This window comes from Dendropsophus ebraccatus, chromosome 2, assembly GCF_027789765.1.
Source record: "Dendropsophus ebraccatus isolate aDenEbr1 chromosome 2, aDenEbr1.pat, whole genome shotgun sequence".
Classification (NCBI taxonomy): domain Eukaryota; kingdom Metazoa; phylum Chordata; class Amphibia; order Anura; family Hylidae; genus Dendropsophus; species Dendropsophus ebraccatus.
Genome location: NC_091455.1, coordinates 10,446,658 through 10,467,450, shown reverse-complemented (window position 1 = coordinate 10,467,450; position 20,793 = coordinate 10,446,658). Strand labels below are relative to the sequence as shown.

The 20,793-nt window shown below is 45.2% G+C and overlaps 1 protein-coding gene and 1 long non-coding RNA gene across 8 annotated transcripts in view; one reads left to right on the top strand and one right to left on the bottom strand.

The window, feature by feature from the left end:
* LOC138782973 (uncharacterized) overlaps positions 1-4,398 on the top strand; it is a 116,430-nt gene extending 112,032 nt beyond the window's left edge. The window contains exon 3 of the long non-coding RNA XR_011361605.1: positions 3,778-4,398. This is a non-coding gene — a long non-coding RNA (uncharacterized lncRNA). The remainder of the gene's footprint in view (positions 1-3,777) is intronic.
* The window catches only part of TSNARE1 (t-SNARE domain containing 1), a 204,077-nt gene that overhangs the window by 67,117 nt on the left and 116,167 nt on the right, over positions 1-20,793 (bottom strand). For 3 of the 7 annotated variants that reach the window (XM_069957023.1, XM_069957025.1, XM_069957024.1), the window contains exon 11: positions 17,768-17,850. In XM_069957023.1, coding sequence (XP_069813124.1) covers positions 17,768-17,850 — 83 coding nt within the window. Of the gene's footprint in view, positions 1-3,326; positions 4,351-4,729; positions 5,181-17,767; positions 17,851-20,793 lie in introns of those variants that run through there. The other 4 variants (XM_069957022.1, XM_069957021.1, XM_069957026.1 and 1 more) reach the window with 4 other exon arrangements.

The window sequence follows — 20,793 nt, the reverse complement described above, 5'->3', positions numbered from 1 at the left end:
GATACAGCCATAGGCAATGTTCACACAGTGTATTTTTTAAGACAAGAACAGCCATTGTTGGCAATTAAAACAACGGCTGTTCTTGCCTTAAAATAACGCACTGCAATAAACGCTATGGGAACAATGGCCATTGTTTACACACTGTATTGAACAACAGGTGTCATCTGCTGCGGCTGCACAACGACCGTTGTTCCCGCTCTGTTCACACAATGTATGGCCGTTCTGACGGTCGTACATTGCATGGACTTTAATGGTTAATGGGATGCATATATCATATGGGATGCATATATCACTTATCTAGTATTAGCACATTTTTTTGTGCCTATGGCACATTACACATAATTTTTGTGAGCAAATTTTGCACATGTATTATGTATTATATATTGCATTACATATTGAATTATGTGGCAGATTTATGTTTCTCTATTAATTATTTTAGGGGTTTTTATTGTAGTTTACAGCTGATTAGATATTACGCTCATTTATACACTAATGACACTCATGCATTCCTTTATCTTGTCCGCATGTGTGCGCATGTGCGAGGTCTCTCCCGACATCACTTGCGGCTCGGAGCACAATCACGTGATCACGCTCGGCGTGGGTCACGTGTGCTCGGACCCGGAAGTGTTCTAGACGGATGGCCCTGGGAACATGCGCCGACGATACATGCAGGTGATTTTTATTATTAATATTGGAATGGAGTCTCTCATTGGTTAGAGCCAGAAACAGGGGATATAAAAGATCAGATCTAGCAATATGGCGCTACCCCTCGAGAAAGGCGTGTTGCCGAAACGCGCGTCGGGGCGCACCTCATGGGTATTGTATGAACATACAGCTTAGGTAATGTTTCAGTGATAGGGCTTTCTGTGATATCGGTTTATGGTCTTTTGGGATATGTTGCTCACTGTAATGAACCCTTGCTGAACATGTAGACCCCATTTATTTATTGTGCCAGGCACTTTACTTGCAGTACTTACAGCACTTGCATTTTTTCACATTCCTGCTATATGCCGGCACTTTAGTATATGCACTTTACCCATGTTTTTTGTAATAATCCGTTCTGATTCAGTTTGTGGTTTTATTGTATTTTTATACATGTCTTTGTTATCAATAAAAATTCATTTGTGATTATATTATATCTGGGTACAGTATATTTTTTGTAGGTGTATATGTATTGTTTTGCTGTTGTGGCACCCAGTAGGTTATCCCCATATATATTGCATTTTGCACTTGCTTGTTATACCTTTGGGGTAGAATATCAGCTAGTACAATTTTTGTCTGTTCACACAATGTATGGCCGTTCTGACGGTCGTACATTGCATGGACTTTAATGGTTAATGGGATTGCAAGCACACCCAAATGTACCTGCAATCCAAGTAAAATAAAATGACGTTCCTGCAGCCCATATGGTAGTATTATCCGAAGGAACATGTCAAAAAGCGGCCGTTAATTCATAAAGTGAACTTAGCCTTAGGCTGTCTCCACCAGGACTTCCTAGGGTGCCATCCAACTTCTCAAATGCCGAACAATCAGGTTTGGAGAACTTTGCCGAACCTAAACAAGTTTGCTCACCGCTACTGCACATAGTAAAAGCAGTGATGCGGAGCTCCACTAGGAACCATCGATAAGACCAATGCCTTCTTCAGGCCGACTCCTTGTACCCTTATTTAAAGAAACAGGAAACCTGAAAACTGAAGTTAGAGTTTGAAGGGCTTTCTGCCAGTTGTGAAACTTAGTTGAAATTTTGCACTAAACATGGATTAAGTTTGTCCTGTATTCAATCACTGACCAATTAAAGGGGTAGTGCGGCGCTAAGAAATTATTCACAAAATAACACACATTACAAAGTTATACAACTTTGCTCAGCCGCGATTAACTGAGCATAACTGTGCTAAGCAGATCGCGGCTGAGCACAGTTATGACGCGGCAGAGGGGGGCCGGAATAAGGGACACAGGAGCGGGTCAGACGGCCTCCCGAAGATTACATCACTGTCAGAAGAAATGCGGACAGGGGTCGACACGAATCAGGTATGTATAATGCACTACACTTCCGGGTCCACGGGCAGGGGTCGGGGAACACAGGGAAGGGGGCCATTCACAGACATAACATACATTACAAAGTTGTATAACTTTGTAATGTGTGTTATTTTGTGAATCATTTCTTAGCGCCGCACTACCCCTTTAAGGGGGGGGGGGGGCTTAAGGGCCTATTACACGGGTCGTTAAGAGGAGCAAACTAGCGCTCTTAGCGCTCGTTTGCTCCTCGCTGCCGCGACTATTCAACGCGGCTGCAGCGAGCGGGTGAGTGCGGGAGGGGGCGGCGGGGAGCTGCCCGGGTGATCGCTGATCGTCCGGGCGAATACGGACGATAATCGTTCCGTGGAATAGGGCCTTTAGCCAATGGGATGGACGCTAACATGTGAGTGGGTTCTTGTTGCATCCAATTGTCTTTGTGTTAAGACCGAGGAAAATGGCCGATACAACTTCATGTTAAACAGACACAATCAGAGAGAAACTTTTGAAATGTCAGAGACGTGTCGGTAACCAATCGGGAGAAGTCTGCGCACAGCGCATTCACTCCTGACTCCTTGTCACGTGACCTAGACCAACTTTCAACGCAAGTCTATGGGGAAGAGGAGCACATGGCAGCCCGGCCATCTCCCAGCTCTTTATACAGATTAGTCAGGGTCGGAACACTCAGATTGTGGCACGTCAAATGTTTTTGTCTTCTTTGCGGACAGGTAAATTAACCGTTCCTTTAAGAATCCACATTCTACTAAACTGAACTTACAGCGGCCTAGGCATTTCTTGGTGGATATCATATAGACTCCTAAAGGGGTCGTCTGACTTGGGATTGGGTCAAAATAGTTATAATCCCCAGTTTACTTTGTTTTCTTGGCTACAGTGATGACACGGCCATATACCTAAATCTCTGCTACAGCCAATCGTTTTTATTTCCTGGAGACGTCAGCAACGAGGGGAGTTCAAAATCTCGTTTCAGACTTCTGTGAAAACTAAACGACTTTATAGGAATAAATGAATCGGTTCATTACATAGGGTTGGGTGCATCTTACTGTAGCAAGTGGGCAAGTCAGAAAACCCCTTTAATAATGGGTACTATGTCTAAGTTTGGGGCCAACAAAAACAAAAAAATTTGTTGGATGAAAATTTAAAAATCTTCAGCTGAAGATTGTATTTTTAAATCATTCTACATTTAATGGGGGGGGGGGGATAAAAAAATTTGCACACACACACACACACATTATATATATATATATATATATATATATATATATATATATATATATATATATATATATATATGCCTCTGCGAGGCAGGTCATATTGCTAGGAATTGGCGTCGGTTCGGTAATGCTGCTCTGTAGTGCGATTCCGACACAATCCTCTTATTAGCTACTTATACATGGTTTACGCATTCCGTTTAGTTGAAACTACTTATTCAGCAGGATAGATACATATGGGTAAAAAAAAAAAAAAATTCCGTTTTTTTAAAGACTTTTTTTTTTAAATTTCCGTAAGAAAAATATTATCTTAGAATAAAAAGAACACGTACAAAATATTTTCTCGCAAACCGATAAATCCAGATAGAAAATATGCACAATGTATCTCACAACCTACAAAAATGGCTCTATGTATGCAATGTATAAGTCTCTGTCCACTATCGATCTAGCAAAAAGAAAAAAAAAATCCTCAATTGTCCGTGAATACAAAAATTGTTCTAAAGTCATTAACTTTCATGATTTTTTTTGTCCATAGAAATAAAACAAGACTACAGTTCCTCTTCGACTTTCAAGATCATACCAGAGTATACTTCCACTCCCGAGGGACCCCCTGATTCACCACTAACTACTCGGGGGGCAGTTCTGGCAGGAGGACTTTTCTTGCGCTCCTGAACAAAATGAACAGTCTCCCTGTGTAAATGGTTACCATCCACCATTTTTTCCAAGGTCCGGTTTAAACTCTCCACGTTGTCGGCCAAGCGCCGGCTTTGCTCTACAAGGTTCTCCAGTATGAGGTTTTGCTGGACCATGAGAGAAGTTTGTTGCTGGTACCAAGACGATAACAATGCAGTTTGTTGTATCTGACTCTCCATCAACTGTTTCTCAAAATCAGAGATTTCGTGTTTCCTATTCGGGTGCGGAGTCGCTGGAGAAAGTCTCCTGACGTAGGTGGATTTCATCTGGTTCTGCGGAGAGGATGGAGGAGACGGAGAAGAAGCCGAGGTCTGAATTATCACAGGATGATCAGACATATCGGGTTCGTTTGACACAGCCATTTCTATAGTTTTTAGAGGTACCCATGTACAACCAGGGCCATTTTCCTCCTCATCTGTGGGGATTAAAATAAATAAAATTACTAACTGTAAAAAGAAGCAAAATAAATAAATAAAAAGCCAAAACCACAAAAGGCAACAAAACCTGCTTCAAAAATTTCACCAATGCAAAAATCAAAAGTTACCAAGTTATCTTATGGAGCGTGACTACTTACCCGACCCCCCCACCCCAAATACTACACTCAATGATGGACCCCAACCACTACACTCAAGCACTGAATTTGAGATTACAAGGTAATTCCAGACCAAACAACAACAACTGTGCCGACATAAAAAGAGCTCAAAAACCACAACCCGACTCAACATGAATTAAAGGTCTAACACTTTGCCACTATCTGAAAGTCTAAGAGCTTTGGCCACTCCAGACGTTTTTACCTGACTGAAGCTCCAGAGCTATATGTGGGGCGTCAATTTCCACATCGATTTCATCGTGGTCGTCGTCATCGTCATCGTCAACTCCACATCCAGGATAAACATCACTATATGAATCATTATGGAGAAGCGAAGGGCTAGAGTTTCTGGTCAAACCACCCGAAGTTACAACCGACCGCTTTATGATGGCCAGTTTCTCTTTAGTCCGTCTTTTCATATCGTCCCACCGTCTCCTTAAGTCTCTAGTGGTTCTCGGAGATCGTGCAACTGCGTTGATTTTCTTGGCGATTTCTAACCAGATCCTTTCTCGGGCCGGTTGGCTCAGGTTCACCCTCTCGCTTCCGTAGAGTTTTGAGTGATTTTTGGTTACTTCGGCCACCAAAATTTCGAGTTCGAGAGGAGAGAATTTCTCCTTCCTCTTCCTGGGTGCACAGGCCATTCTAAAGTTGCGCCTCTTGTAAAAATGAAACAATAAGGGCTGTTTGAAACTACATTCCAAATTTTTTTTTTTTTTTACAAAAAGTAAAACTTTGAACATTCTTAGTATAGTTGCAGTGGAGGCAAACTTTGAGAGCCTATAAATAACAATCGAAATTCCCATAGTCTGGCATCCACCGCTGGACTGTCAGATCTTTTTGACTATGGAAATGGCCTAGAAAAGCAAGCGTAGCATCTAGAAAGAAGGAAATTATCCATTCCACATACAGGTCCATGAATGCACCAGACTTTTGGATGCCAGATTACAAGAATTTTACTCAATTAAAAGTAAAAAAAGAGATTTAATCCAGCCCTCAAAAGATTTTGCCCCTTTCCCTGTACAGAGCATATTAAAAATAAAGAAAAAAAACAAAAAAAAAAAAAAAACAAAACATGCCATTCCCTGCACCGTCAGACTACAACATGCTTCACTTTAAGAGCTTTCCTAGTTTATAGAGTAACCCATTAAAAATGACAGAACACTCCCCGTCCTAAAGGCCTAGACATTGTTCGGCTGGATTTTACGGGCAGCTAATAACGGTTTACAGCGTCTTTTTACTGGACCGACTTATGTGTTTTATAAGATTTAGCCACAAAAATGATGAAGGGAGGCTGCACTGCGGCAATAAAATCCATCTTGGCCAAAGCAATTAAAATGCATTAAGGAGACTGTTAATTTCTATGAATATCTGGCGTCCCCGGCTGCATTCTATAGTAAGCGCTTCAGTAAGTGATCTGGTGTGAGGAGGACGAGGTGGATGATGCGCTGATCCGTGGAGGCGGCTGCCAAGCCAAACACGTACACTCTAGTAATGCAGAGTATTATAGTCCCAAGATGCAACCATCACCCTCGCTGTAGTACTGCTGCTGCATGGACCATTACCTATGGATGACCTAGGTCAGTGATGGCGAACCTGTCGTCATCCAGCTGCTACAAAACTACAATTCCCATCATACCTTAGACCACTAAAAATATGACTTTGGCTGTCCAGGTATGATGGCAATTGTGGTTTTGCAACGGCTGGAGAGCCGAACAACTGACCTAGTAAATGCAGGAGCTTCCCCAGCTGCTACTATGGACTGGTCCCAGTATCTGGTGGCCATCTGATGGAAGCAAAGAGAACGACAGGCTTCCTTATAAGCAGCTACTTCTTGGAGTAAGAGAAAACAGCCAGACTATTGGAGCATGTCCTGCTCTGAAATACTACAGTAGATTCTTCTACTTCACAAAGAGGCACTTTAAGTGGACCATTTGTGTTGTTTCTGCCTGCAGTATATGCTCGCCACATTGTCGGCTCAGACCATGCTACATATATATGGTTCTGAGACCATACTTATACCCTTGACCAGTGTTTCTCAACCTTTTGCAAAACTACAGCTCCCAGCATGCTTGAGATTAAGGATTTGCAACAGATGTTTAGAGACTGGTCTAGACAGTCAAGGATGTGGCACTCTTCCGAGCGCTGTAGATTTCACTCAGAGGAGCCATTACCACATCTATCGAGAGTTAAAGGGGAACTCCAGGTAGAGGTTAAAAAAATGAAACTTCTGCAGAAGCATAAAGCATTACTTACCTATCCATTCCATTTTTGAAACTACCAAAAATCCATTTGTTTTGGGGGGTTTTGTTCTGTTTTGTGTTTCTGCACTTCCTGGTTTATCAGTTGTACACAGTACTACAGGTTCCAGAATGCATTGCTTTCCCTCAGCTGTTCATCACTGTCCTCCACCCTGCCTATTTCCCACTCAAAGCTGTTGCAGAACATCTAGGCTGTGTTCACACATTGCAGTTTTATTGTGTTACTGAATTATTTGCAGTAGGTTTAATATTGCATTGTGGTCCCACCCGCACAGCACTGTATTCTCTACCTGTAACACCACACAGCACACTGTATTCTCTACCTGTAACACCACACAGCACACTGTATTCTCTACCTGTAACCCCACACAGCACGCTGTATTCTCTACCTGTAACCCCACACAGCACGCTGTATTCTCTACCTGTAACCCCACACAGCACGCTGTATTCTCTACCTGTAACACCACACAGCACACTGTATTCTCTACCTGTAACCCCACACAGCACGCTGTATTCTCTACCTGTAACACCACACAGCACGCTGTATTCTCTACCTGTAACACCACACAGCACACTGTATTCTCTACCTGTAACACCATACAGCACTGTATTCTCTACCTGTAACACCACACAGCACACTGTATTCTCTACCTGTAACACCACACAGCACACTGTATTCTCTACCTGTAACACCACACAGCACACTGTATTCTCTACCTGTAACACCACACAGCACACTGTATTCTCTACCTGTAATACCACACAGCACACTGTATTCTCTACCTGTAATACCACACAGCACGCTGTATTCTCTACCTGTACCACACAGCATGCTGTATTCTCTACCTGTAACACCACACAGCACGCTGTATTCTCTATCTGTAACACCACACAGCACGCTGTATTCTCTACCTGTAACACCACACAGCACGCTGTATTCTCTACCTGTAACACCACACAGCGCTGTATTCTCTACCTGTAACACCACACAGCACACTGTATTCTCTACCTGTAACACCACACAGCACACTGTATTCTCTACCTGTAACAGCACACAGCACTGTATTCTCTACCTGTAACACCACACAGCACACTGTATTCTCTACCTGTAACACCACACAGCACGCTGTATTCTCTACCTGTAACACCACACAGCACACTGTATTCTCTACCTGTAACACCACACAGCCAGCTGTATTCTCTACCAGTAACACCACACAGCACGCTGTATTCTCTGCCTGTAATACCACACAGCGCACTGTATTCTCTACCTGTAACACCACACAGCACTGTATTCTCTATCTGTAACACAACACAGCACGGTATTCTCTACCTGTAACACCACACAGCACGCTGTATTCTCTATCTGTAACACCACACAGCACTGTATTCTCTACCTGTAACACCACACAGCACTGTATTCTCTACCTGTAACACCACACAGCACCCTGTATTCTCTATCTGTAACACCACACAGCACGCTGTATTCTCTACCTGTAACACACAGCGCACTGTATTCTCTACCTGTAACACCCCACAGCACGCTGTATTCTCTACCTGTAACACCACACATCGCTGTATTCTCTACCTGTAACACCACACAGCACCCTGTAAAAAAAAACAAAAAAAAAAAAAAAAAAAAAAACTCCATCTCAAAATGTTGGGTGTCCCTGATGTCTCTATACACTGCACACACAGAAGAGGAGATCCTGCTCCACTATATCTCTATAGCACACACAGGAGAGGAGATCCTGCTCCCCTATATCTCTATAGCACACACAGGAGAGGAGATCCTGCTCCCCTATATCTCTATAGCACACACAGGAGAGGAGATCCTGCTCCCCTATATCTCTATAGCGCACACAGGGGAGGAGATCCTGCTCCCCTATATCTCTATAGCGCACACAGGAGAGGAGATCCTGCTCCCCTATATCTCTATAGCGCACACAGGAAAGAAGATCCTGCTCCCCTATAGCTCTATAGCACACACAGGAGAGGAGATCCTGCTCCCCTATATCTCTATATACTGCAAGGGTTTCAGTGATCTCTGCCCTATGTAGTCACTGAAGCAGCAGGGGTTCAGGATGATAAGAGCTCAGAACAGGGAAAAACATCCAGCTGACTGGTGAATGCAGCTCTGGATGTGAATGGATTATGACCACTAATACCTAAGTAACCCAAGGTATTTCACCAAACACACATCCCAACCTATCAAAGAAGTGGTCGTCGACGCGTCCGATGTCTAAGAGACGTAAACCGTAAGACGAGCCCGGGACTGCTGGCTATGCAAATATCAGGAGTGTACAGAGGACTTCAAACAAGTGACCTTTCCCGGCATTACCACAGGAAGCCACTCAAAGACGATGGGAAGGAGCAGATGGCGGCGTCTCCTGAGGAGAGCCCATGTATAATTCACAAAGTGAAGACTTCCAGGTAGGCGCCTTTCATCTCCCCCGCTATGCCACTTAACTCCGACATATGATAATTGCCGGGAGGAGAAGTTTTTCTGTGTGTGTTAATGAATTTTAATTACTTTCTATTGAAATAATTTGACGGCTTCACCCACGACCCGGAACATCTGCAGCCACTTATTACTAAGAGAGACGGATGAGGACGGTGTCCGGGGGTCCACATTCAGGTCCATATCATAGAGATAAGGAGGATTATCTAACTTAGTTCTGCACCTCTCTAATATACTTTGTGCATCAATTCTTCTCCATTTTTGAGACCTCTCCACGCTGCATTTTTACAATGTTTTTTCCCATCTGTTTTATGCAAAAATAAAAAAAAAACACACACAGATTAAAAACGGATGAAAAAACGGGTGCATTTGTGTGCATCTATTTTGATCCATTTTTTCACTGACCTCCATTATTTAAGAAATGGATAAAAAAAAAAAAAAAGACGGATCAAAGGGCATCTGATTTTTTTTAGCGTACACAAAAATGTGGGCGATTAAGTTTTTGTGTATGCTAAAAAAAAAAAAAAAAAAAGCTTTGATTTTTTTTTTTTATAATGGAAGTCAATGGAGAAATGGACAAAACAGATGCAGACAAATGCACCAGTTTTTTCATCCGTTTTCCATTTATTAATTTATTTTTTTTGCTTAAAACTGACTGCAAAACGCAGTCTGTACCCGGCCTTATCATATGGGAGTCACAGATTAAAACAGCAGCAAACAAGGTGATGGAAAAAAAAATACATATTAATGAAATAAAAAAAAAAAAAGCAGACGCGGGCGGCGGATGGAAGGACGCTTTAACCAGCACGTTCTGGATTTCAGTCACAAACAAAAGTTTTACCTTAAAGTTTATTAGCTTCTGCTTGTACTAGACCGGACTTTGCTGTACTGTATATATAAAAACACACAAAATAAAAATAAAAAAACTCTAATAAAATCGTATCCTGATGCAATAAAATTCTCACCTGTTTTTGTTTCCAACAAAATAAAATCTCACCATCCGGCAAATCAGGTTCTGTGTGCAGGATGAAATGCGCGGTGTGTAAAACGTGACCGGGGGCGGGGGACAGGACAGGGGGCATGAGTCCCATAAAAGACTGAGGTGCAGCTGCCCCTTCTAGATGAATACAACATGGCTGATGAATGGCTTATTATAATGAAAAGGGGGAGGGGGGGCAATATGGGGACATGTGACCTTATAGAGAGAGATATCCCAAGATACAGGATGGACACAGACAAGTATTACAGGACCTTTTATACCATCACTACGAGCACACTAGGATACTGACTGCTTACACTAGGGTCCCACTATAAGCACACTAGCCAGTGACACTAGTAGTATACTAACAGATCACACTAGGGTCCCACTATAAGCACACTAGCCAGTGACACTAGTAGTATACTAACAGATCACACTAGGGTCCCACTATAAGCACACTAGCCAGTGACACTAGTAGTATACTAACTGATCACACTAGGGTCCCACTAGAAGCACACTAGCCAGTGACACTAGTAGTATACTAACTGATCACACTAGGGTCCCACTAGAAGCACACTAGCCAGTGACACTAGTAGTATACTAACTGATCACACTAGGGTCCCACTAGAAGCACACCAGCCAGTGACACTAGTAGTATACTAACTGATCACACTAGGGTCCCACTAGAAGTACACTAGCCAGTGACACTAGTAGTATACTAACTGATCACACTAGGGTCCCACTAGAAGCACACTAGCCAGTGACACTAGTAGTATACTAACTGATCACACTAGGGTCCCACTAGAAGCACACTAGCCAGTGACACTAGTAGTATACTAACTGATAACACTAGGGTCCCACTAGAAGCACACTAGCCAGTGACACTAGTAGTATACTAACTGATCACACTAGGGTCCCACTAAAGTCCCTATTCCACAGGCCGACTGAGAGGAGCAAACGAGCGCTCTCAGCGCTCGTTTGCTCCTCGTTCCCCACTCACTGCCGCCGCTATTCCCCGGAGCGATGGCAGCAGATCGCTGCTATCATTGTCGTTTGTCTTTCTACATGTTTGAAGGACAAACGACGCAACGATCAGCCGACATGAACGATGTCGGTGACACTAGGAGCACACTAACTGATCACAGTAGCAGCACACTGACTGATCACACTAGCAGCACACTAACTGATCACACTAGCAGCACACTGACTGATCACACTAGCAGCACACTTACTGATCACACTAGCAGCACACTAACTGATCACACTAGCAGCACACTAACTGATCACACTAGCAGCACACTAACAGCACACTAACTGATCACACTAGCAGCACACTAACTGATCACACTAGCAGCACACTAACTGCTTACACTAGCAGCACACTAACTGATCACACTAGCAGCACACTGACTGATCACACTAGCAGCACACTGACTGATCACACTAGCAGCACACTAACTGATCACACTAGCAGCACACTAACTGATCACACTAGCAGCACACTAACTGATCACACTAGCAGCACACTAACTGATCACACTAGCAGCACACTGACTGATCACACTAGCAGCACACTAACTGATCACACTAGCAGCACACTGACTGATCACACTAGGGGCACACTGACTGATCACACTAGCAGCACACTGACTGATCACACTAGCAGCACACTGACTGATCACACTAGCAGCACACTGACTGATCACACTAGCAGCACACTAACTGCTTACACTAGCAGCACACTAACTGATCACACTAGCAGCACACTATCTGATAACACTAGTAGCATACTAACTGCTGACACTAGGAGCACACTAACTGCTTACACTAGGAGTACACAAACCGGTGACACTAGGAGCACACTAACTGCTTACACTAGGAGTACACAAACCGGTGACACTAGGAGCACACTAACTGCTTACACTAGGAGTACACAAACCGGTGACACTTGGAGCACACTAACTGCTTACACTAGGAGTACACAAACCGGTGACACTAGGGGCACACTAACTGCTTACACTAGGAGTACACAAACCGGTGACACTAGGGGCACACTAACTGCTTACACTAGGAGCACACTAACTGCTTACACTAGGAGCACACTTAGGGGAATATTCCACGGAGAAATAATCGGCCCGATTCCGGCGATTATCGATCCGTGGCATAGAGAAAACGATCAGCTGATGATTGTGTCATCGGCTGATCGTTCATTTAGGTTCAAACCTAAGATCATCGCTACGTGGAATAGCGGGTGCGGCGGGCGACCGATGATTTCACATCATCATACAGGCGCAGGTCTTCTTCTCCGGGTCCCGCACCGCAGCAGCTTCGGAGCGGCCTGTCTGAACTGACAGACCACTCAGCCAATCACTGGCCGGGACCGCCGGGATTGGCTGAGCGGTCTCTCAGTTCAGAAAGACCGCTCCGAAGCTGCTGCGGCGCGGGACCCGGAGAAGGAGAAGATTTGCGCCTGGACAGGTAATGTATGAAACAAGGGCTGCAAGGACATCGGTAATGAGGTCTCTGCAGCCCTTGCTAACGATTGTCGGGCCGTGGAATAGGCCCAGTAAATGAGCGCTGATCTTGCAGATCGGCGCTAGTTTACATCATTGATCGGCCTGTGGCCTGCTTGGCCCGTGGAATAGGCCTCTAACTGATCACACTAGGGGCACACTAACTGATCACACTAGGGGCACACTAACTGATCACACTAGGGGCACACTAACTGATCACACTAGGGGCACACTAACTTATCACACTAGGGGCACACTAACTGATCACACTAGGGGCACACTAACTGATCACACTAGGGGCACACTAACTTATCACACTAGGGGCACACTAACTTATCACACTAGGGGCACACTAACTTATCACACTAGGGGCACACTAACTGATCACACTAGGGGCACACTAACTGATCACACTAGGGGCACACTAACTTATCACACTAGGGGCACACTAACTGATCACACTAGGGGCACACTAACTGATCACACTAGGGGCACACTAACTGATCACACTAGGGGCACACTAACTGATCACACTAGGGGCACACTAACTGATCACACTAGGGGCACACTAACTGATCACACTAGGGGCACACTAACTGATCACACTAGGGGCACACTAACTGATCACACTAGGGGCACACTAACTGATCACACTAGGGGCACACTAACTGATCACACTAGGGGCACACTAACTGATCACACTAGGGGCACACTAACTGATCACACTAGGGGCACACTAACTTATCACACTAGGGGCACACTAACTTATCACACTAGGGGCACACTAACTTATCACACTAGGAGCACACACACTAAATGTAGTAACCTGTACTCATTCTAATCTGGTATTGTGACATATAGAATGTAATTTGTGACATGACACGTAGGATCGGTACACCTCACAGTCTTATTTAAATACATGGATTCGAAGTTCTCAGATGAGGAAATGTTAGTACATGACTCATGCAGCCACATCTATTATCACTGTCAGGAACAGTAGTGATAGCTAGTCACATATCTGGTCTCAGAGTAGATTGTGTATCTCACCTGTTTGGCTGAAGAAGTACCAAAGCACCAGACCCAACCCCTGAATCACCACCTACAAAGCCAAGACCATCCCGTCTCAATGGAGAACCCTGGTGATGCCCACAGTGCTTGCTGGTGAATAGTTCCAGACTGTAGTGGCCAATTCCTCCATATCATGGATAATAGAAGAGACTTATATTACACACACACACACACACACTATATAGTAACATATTTAGGTGTTTTTAGTGCTACTGCTCTGGCCTGGGGCCGCCATATGGAAGACACAGAGGCATCTAGCTGCCATGCTGACTGGTCTGCACACAGCAACTGCATTACACATATGCTGATCGGAGGTCAAACAGGTGCCGGTCCTGTCAAACATCCCCCTAAATCAATAGTGATTGCAGAATTTAGATGGTTATATGACTGGCATTAGAGTGGTCGCTGCTATCGGTTATTAGTGCATATAGCACGTGCCATGTACGGGCCAGCTCCTGAGCCCGCTCCACACACCCCTCTCCAATCTTGTAAAGTGGTCGTGAAGAGATTATACAGAATTAGGAAAAAAGACAAAGCAACTCCCCCCCCCTAAACAGCGCCACCCTGTCTTCTGGTTGTGCGTGGTACTACAACTTTGCATTATTTACTTTAATAGAACCTGTCTGAAATACCTCACACAAAGTGAGTGCAAGAGAGGCGCCGAAAAAAAGCAGATATGTGTTTTCTAATGCTGCATAACCCCCTTTAATACTAGGCCTAGTGGCCAGACTGCTCGACACAGACACAGAGCGGGGACAGGATGTCCTGGCAGCACGGTCTTCTCCTCACTCATTCTACTAATCGATCGGTTTGGGTCTAAACACTATGGCCTGACTGATCAATACTTTAGTTGTGACAGTACGCTTTAAGCACAAAAATCACATATCAAGGAAGACGACACTATGGAAGAGAGCCGCAATATAGTGCCGGGGGGGGGGGGGGGGGGGGGGGTTCAGATCTCTGGATTACTGGATCTATGTATAAACTATGTACAGAACTACAATAAAATACCAGATTATTGGATGTACTGAAACTAAGCACAGCGCCACAATATGATGCCAGATTACTGGATGTACTGAAACTAGGCAGAGAGCTACAATATAATGCCAGATTATTGGATGTACTGAAACTAAGCAGAGAGCTACAATATGATGCCAGATTATTGGATGTACTGAAACTAAGCAGAGAGCTACAATATGATGCCAGATTATTGGATGTACTGAAACTAAGCAGAGAGCTACAATATGATGCCAGATTATTGGATGTACTGAAACTAAGCAGAGAGCTACAATATGATGCCGGATTACTGGATGTACTGAAACTAAGCAGAGAGCTACAATATGATGCCGGATTACTGGATGTACTGAAACTAGGCAGAGAGCTACAATATAATGCCGGATTACTGGATGTACTAATACACTAAGCAGAGGGCTACAATATAATGCCAGATTACTGGATGTACTGAAACTAAGCAGAGAGCTACAATATAATGCCGGATTACTGGATGTACTGAAACTAAGCAGAGAGCTACAATATGATGCCGGATTACTGGATGTACTAATACACTAAGCAGAGAGCTACAATATGATGCCGGATTACTGGATGTACTGAAACTAGGCAGAGAGCTACAATATAATAACAGATTACTGGATGTACCGAAACTAAGCAGAGAGCTACAATATAATGCCGGATTACTGGATGTACTAATACACTAAGCAGAGGGCTACAATATAATGCCAGATTACTGGATGTACTAATACACTAAGCAGAGGGCTACAATATAATGCCAGATTACTGGATGTACTAATACACTAAGCAGAGGGCTACAATATAATGCCAGATTACTGGATGTACTAATACACTAAGCAGAGGGCTACAATATAATGCCAGATTACTGGATGTACTAATACACTAAGCAGAGGGCTACAATATAATGCCAGATTACTGGATGTACTAATACACTAAGCAGAGGGCTATAATATAATGCTGGATTACTGGATATACTGAAACCAAGTACAGAGCTATAATATAATGCTGGATTACTGGATGTACTGATAAACTAAGCAGAGGGCTACAATATAATGCCAGATTACTGGATGTACTAATACACTAAGCAGAGGGCTATAATATAATGCTGGATTACTGGATATACTGAAACCAAGTACAGAGCTATAATATAATGCTGGATTACTGGATGTACTGATAAACTAAGCAGAGGGCTACAATATAATGCCAGATTACTGGATATACTGAAACTAAGTAGAGGGCTACAATATAATGCCAGATTACTGGATGTACTAATACACTAAGCAGAGGGCTTCAATATAATGGCGAATTACTGGATGGATGAATTAATAAATAAATCAAATAGTAAGCTATAATATAATTCTAGTTTACCCGATTTCTCGGATTAATGGATGAAAGAATAAACCAAATACACAGCTTCTATATAAATCAGAATTATGGGATTACTAGATTTACTGATAAACTATGCAGAGATCTACAATACCATTCTGGACTGCCTGCTTACTGGATTACTGGATGTTGCGATAGACTAAGTACAGAGCTGCAGTATGTTGCCGCAGTACGTGATTTCTGGATTACTGGATGTGCGGATAGAGGAAGTACAGAGCTGGAGTATGTTGCCGCAGTACGTGATTTCTGGATTACTGGATGTGCGGATAGACTAAGTACAGAGCTGCAGTATGTTGCCGCAGTACGTGATTTCTGGATTACTGGATGTGCGGATAGAGGAAGTACAGAGCTGGAGTATGTTGCCGCAGTACCTGATTTCTGGATTACTGGATGTGCGGATAGACTAAGTACAGAGCTGCAGTATGTTGCCGCAGTACGTGATTTCTGGATTACTGGATGTGCGGATAGAGGAAGTACAGAGCTGGAGTATGTTGCCGCAGTACGTGATTTCTGGATTACTGGATGTGCGGATAGACAAAGTACAGAGCTGCAGTATGTCGCCGCAGTACGTGATTTCTGGATTACTGGATGTGCGGATAGACAAAGTACAGAGCTGCAGTATGTCGCCGCAGTACGTGATTTCTGGATTACTGGATGTGCGGATAGACTAAGTACAGAGCTGCAGTATGTTGCCGCAGTACGTGATTTCTGGATTACTGGATGTGCGGATAGACTAAGTACAGAGCTGCAGTATGTCGCCGCAGTATGTGATTTCTGGATTACTGGATGTGCCAAAAGACTAAGTACAGAGCTGCAGTTTTACCCATTCTGGATTACTGGATGCATTAATGAACATAGTCAGAAAAAAATTGCCTTAAAAGGAGTCATCCAGGATTAGAAAAAGCAGGGAAACGTCCTTGCGAAAACAGCGCCACCCCTGTCCTCAGGTTGTGTGTGGTAGTACACTTCACCTCCTTTCACTTCAAGTGAAACTGAGCTGCAAAACCCACATTCAAGAGAGGTGGCGTTTCTGGGACAAAGCGGCCATATTTTTCTAAGCCTGGACGATCCCTTTAAGAGAAAATTGTTTTTTCATCCATTTTCCTAAAAAAAAAAAAATAAATAATAATAATAAAAAAAAAAAGATTGAAAAACGCAGTGTGAAGCCAGCCTTACACAGAACACGCCTAATAGGATGGATGATAATGAATCCTAATAATCCTCTTACTTATCGCACTCCAGCTTCTGTGACACTACAACCCCCAGCATGCCTTTGGCTGTCAGGGCATGCTGGTAGTTGTAGTTTTGAAGCAGCTGGAGCCCGCTATGCGCCTATTGTCCTGGAGCACTGAGTTTGGTTCGGCAGATGAGCCGCTCTGCAGCCGTCAGTCACTCATGGGGGGGGGCAGAGAGAATTTCACAGACTTCATGTAACACGACTTCCCGGCGGAGGCAGCGAGGAATAAGCAGCGTCTATTCATGTATTATACGTCTGTGTGCCTGCCGGCAGCTGATAGCGCAGCCCCCCGACCGCTCTAATCTTACTTACTTGGTGCTGACTTGCTTTGGCCAACTGGCGATTGGCAGATTCTACATGAGATGAAGCAGACTCAATATTGGCTTCAATGCTATCTGTAAATTCAGGACAGAGGGTTAGATGTATGCGTATCTCCTCCATTATAGGACAAGAACAGACCCTGTCAGCCCGCTGCCGCTGCTGCCACTGGCTAATGGGATTACTAGCGGGATGAGGGAGCGCGGCCTGGTATCCTCAGCTCCCCCCATCTATCACTGACGTCCCGTACAGGACCTCCCTAGACAGTGCCGGCCTGCAGGGGAGGGTCCCCAGTCATCATTTAATGGGTTACCCGGACACATCATGTCAAAGATTTTGTTTTCCTATATTGGACCTGGGTGATAACGTATCTTATACTCCAGTCACATCCAAAGCTCCCCTCTGCCCCTTCTATGTGTAGGATTACAGGACACGCCCACATATGACATCATACAGAAACCACGCCCACCAAATGAAAGCATACACAGAGCACACGCACCGAGTAAAAGCATACACAGAGCACGGCCACCATATGACATCATACACCGAGCACGCCCCCCGAATGAAAGCACATACAGAGCACACCCACCGTATGATAGCATACAGAGCATGGCCACCACCATACTGACAGCATAGAGCATAGCCACCACCACACGGATAGCATACAGAGAATGGCCACCACCACACGGATAGCATACAGAGCATGGCCACCACAGTGATAGGATACAGAGCATGGCCACCACCACACGGATAGCATACAGAGCATGGCCACCACCACACGGATAGCATACAGAGCATGGCCACCACCACACGGATAGCATACAGAGCATGGCCACCACCACACGGATAGCATACAGAGCATGGCCACCACCACACGGATAGCATACAGAGCATGGCCACCACCACACGGATAGCATACAGAGCATGGCCACCACCACACGGATAGCATACAGAGCATGGCCACCACCACAGGGATAGCATACAGAGCATGGCCACCACACTGATAGCATACAGAGCATGGCCACCACCACACGGATAGCATACAGAGCATGGCCACCACCACACGGATAGCATACAGAGCATGGCCACCACACTGATAGCATACAGAGCATGGCCACCACCACACGGATAGCATACAGAGCATGGCCACCACCACAGTGATAGCATACAGAGCATGGCCTCCACAGTGATAGCATACAGAGCATGGCCTCCACAGTGATAGCATACAGAGCATGGCCACCACAGTGATAGGATACAGAGCATGGCCACCACCACACGGATAGCATACAGAGCATGGCCACCACCACACGGATAGCATACAGAGCATGGCCACCACACGGATAGCATACAGAGCATGGCCTCCACCACACTGATAGCATACAGAGAACGGTCACCACCACACGGATAGCATACAGAGCATGGCCACCACCACACTGATAGCATACAGAGAACGGTCACCACCACAAGGATAGCATACAGAGCATGGCCACCACCACACTGATAGCATACAGAGCATGGCCACCACCACACGGATAGCATACAGAGCATGGCCACCACCACACGGATAGCATACAGAGCATGGCCACCACCACACGGATAGCATACAGAGCATGGCCACCACCACACGGATAGCATACAGAGCATGGCCACCACCACACGGATAGCATACAGAGCATGGCCACCACCACACGGATAGCATACAGAGCATGGCCACCACCACACGGATAGCATACAGAGCATGGCCACCACCACACGGATAGCATACAGAGCATGGCCACCACCACACGGATAGCATACAGAGCATGGCCACCATCACACGGATAGCATACAGAGCATGGCCACCACCACACTGATAGCATACAGAGCATGGCCACCACCACACAGATAGCATACAGAGCATGGCCACCACCACAGTGATAGCATACAGAGAATGGCCACCACCACACGGATAGCATACAGAGCATGGCCACCACAGTGATAGCATACAGAGCATGGCCACCACCACACTGATAGCATACAGAGCATGGCCACCACCACACAGATAGCATACAGAGCATGGCCACCACCACAGTGATAGCATACAGAGCATGGCCTCCACAGTGATAGCATACAGAGCATGGCCACCACAGTGATAGGATACAGAGCATGGCCACCACCACACGGATAGCATACAGAGCATGGCCACCACCACACGGATAGCATACAGAGCATGGCCTCCACCACACTGATAGCATACAGAGAACGGTCACCACCACACGGATAGCATACAGAGCATGGCCACCACCACACTGATAGCATACAGAGCATGGCCACCACAGTGATAGGATACAGAGTATGGCCACCACCACAGTGATAGGATACAGAGCATGGCCACCACCACACTGATGGCATACAGAGCATGGCCACCACCACACGGATAGCATACAGAGCATGGCCACCACCACACGGATAGCATACAGAGCATGGCCACCACCACACGGATAGCATACAGAGCATGGCCACCACCACACGGATAGCATACAGAGCATGGCCACCATCACACGGATAGCATACAGAGCATGGCCACCACCACACTGATAGCATACAGAGCATGGCCACCACCACACAGATAGCATACAGAGCATGGCCACCACCACAGTGATAGCATACAGAGAATGGCCACCACCACACGGATAGCATACAGAGCATGGCCACCACAGTGATAGGATACAGAGCATGGCCACCACCACACGGATAGCATACAGAGCATGGCCACCACCACACGGATAGCATACAGAGCATGGCCTCCACCACACTGATAGCATACAGAGAACGGTCACCACCACACGGATAGCATACAGAGCATGGCCACCACCACACTGATAGCATACAGAGCATGGCCACCACAGTGATAGGATACAGAGTATGGCCACCACCACAGTGATAGGATACAGAGCATGGCCACCACCACACTGATGGCATACAGAGCATGGCCACCACCACACGGATAGCATACAGAGCATGGCCACCACAGTGATAGG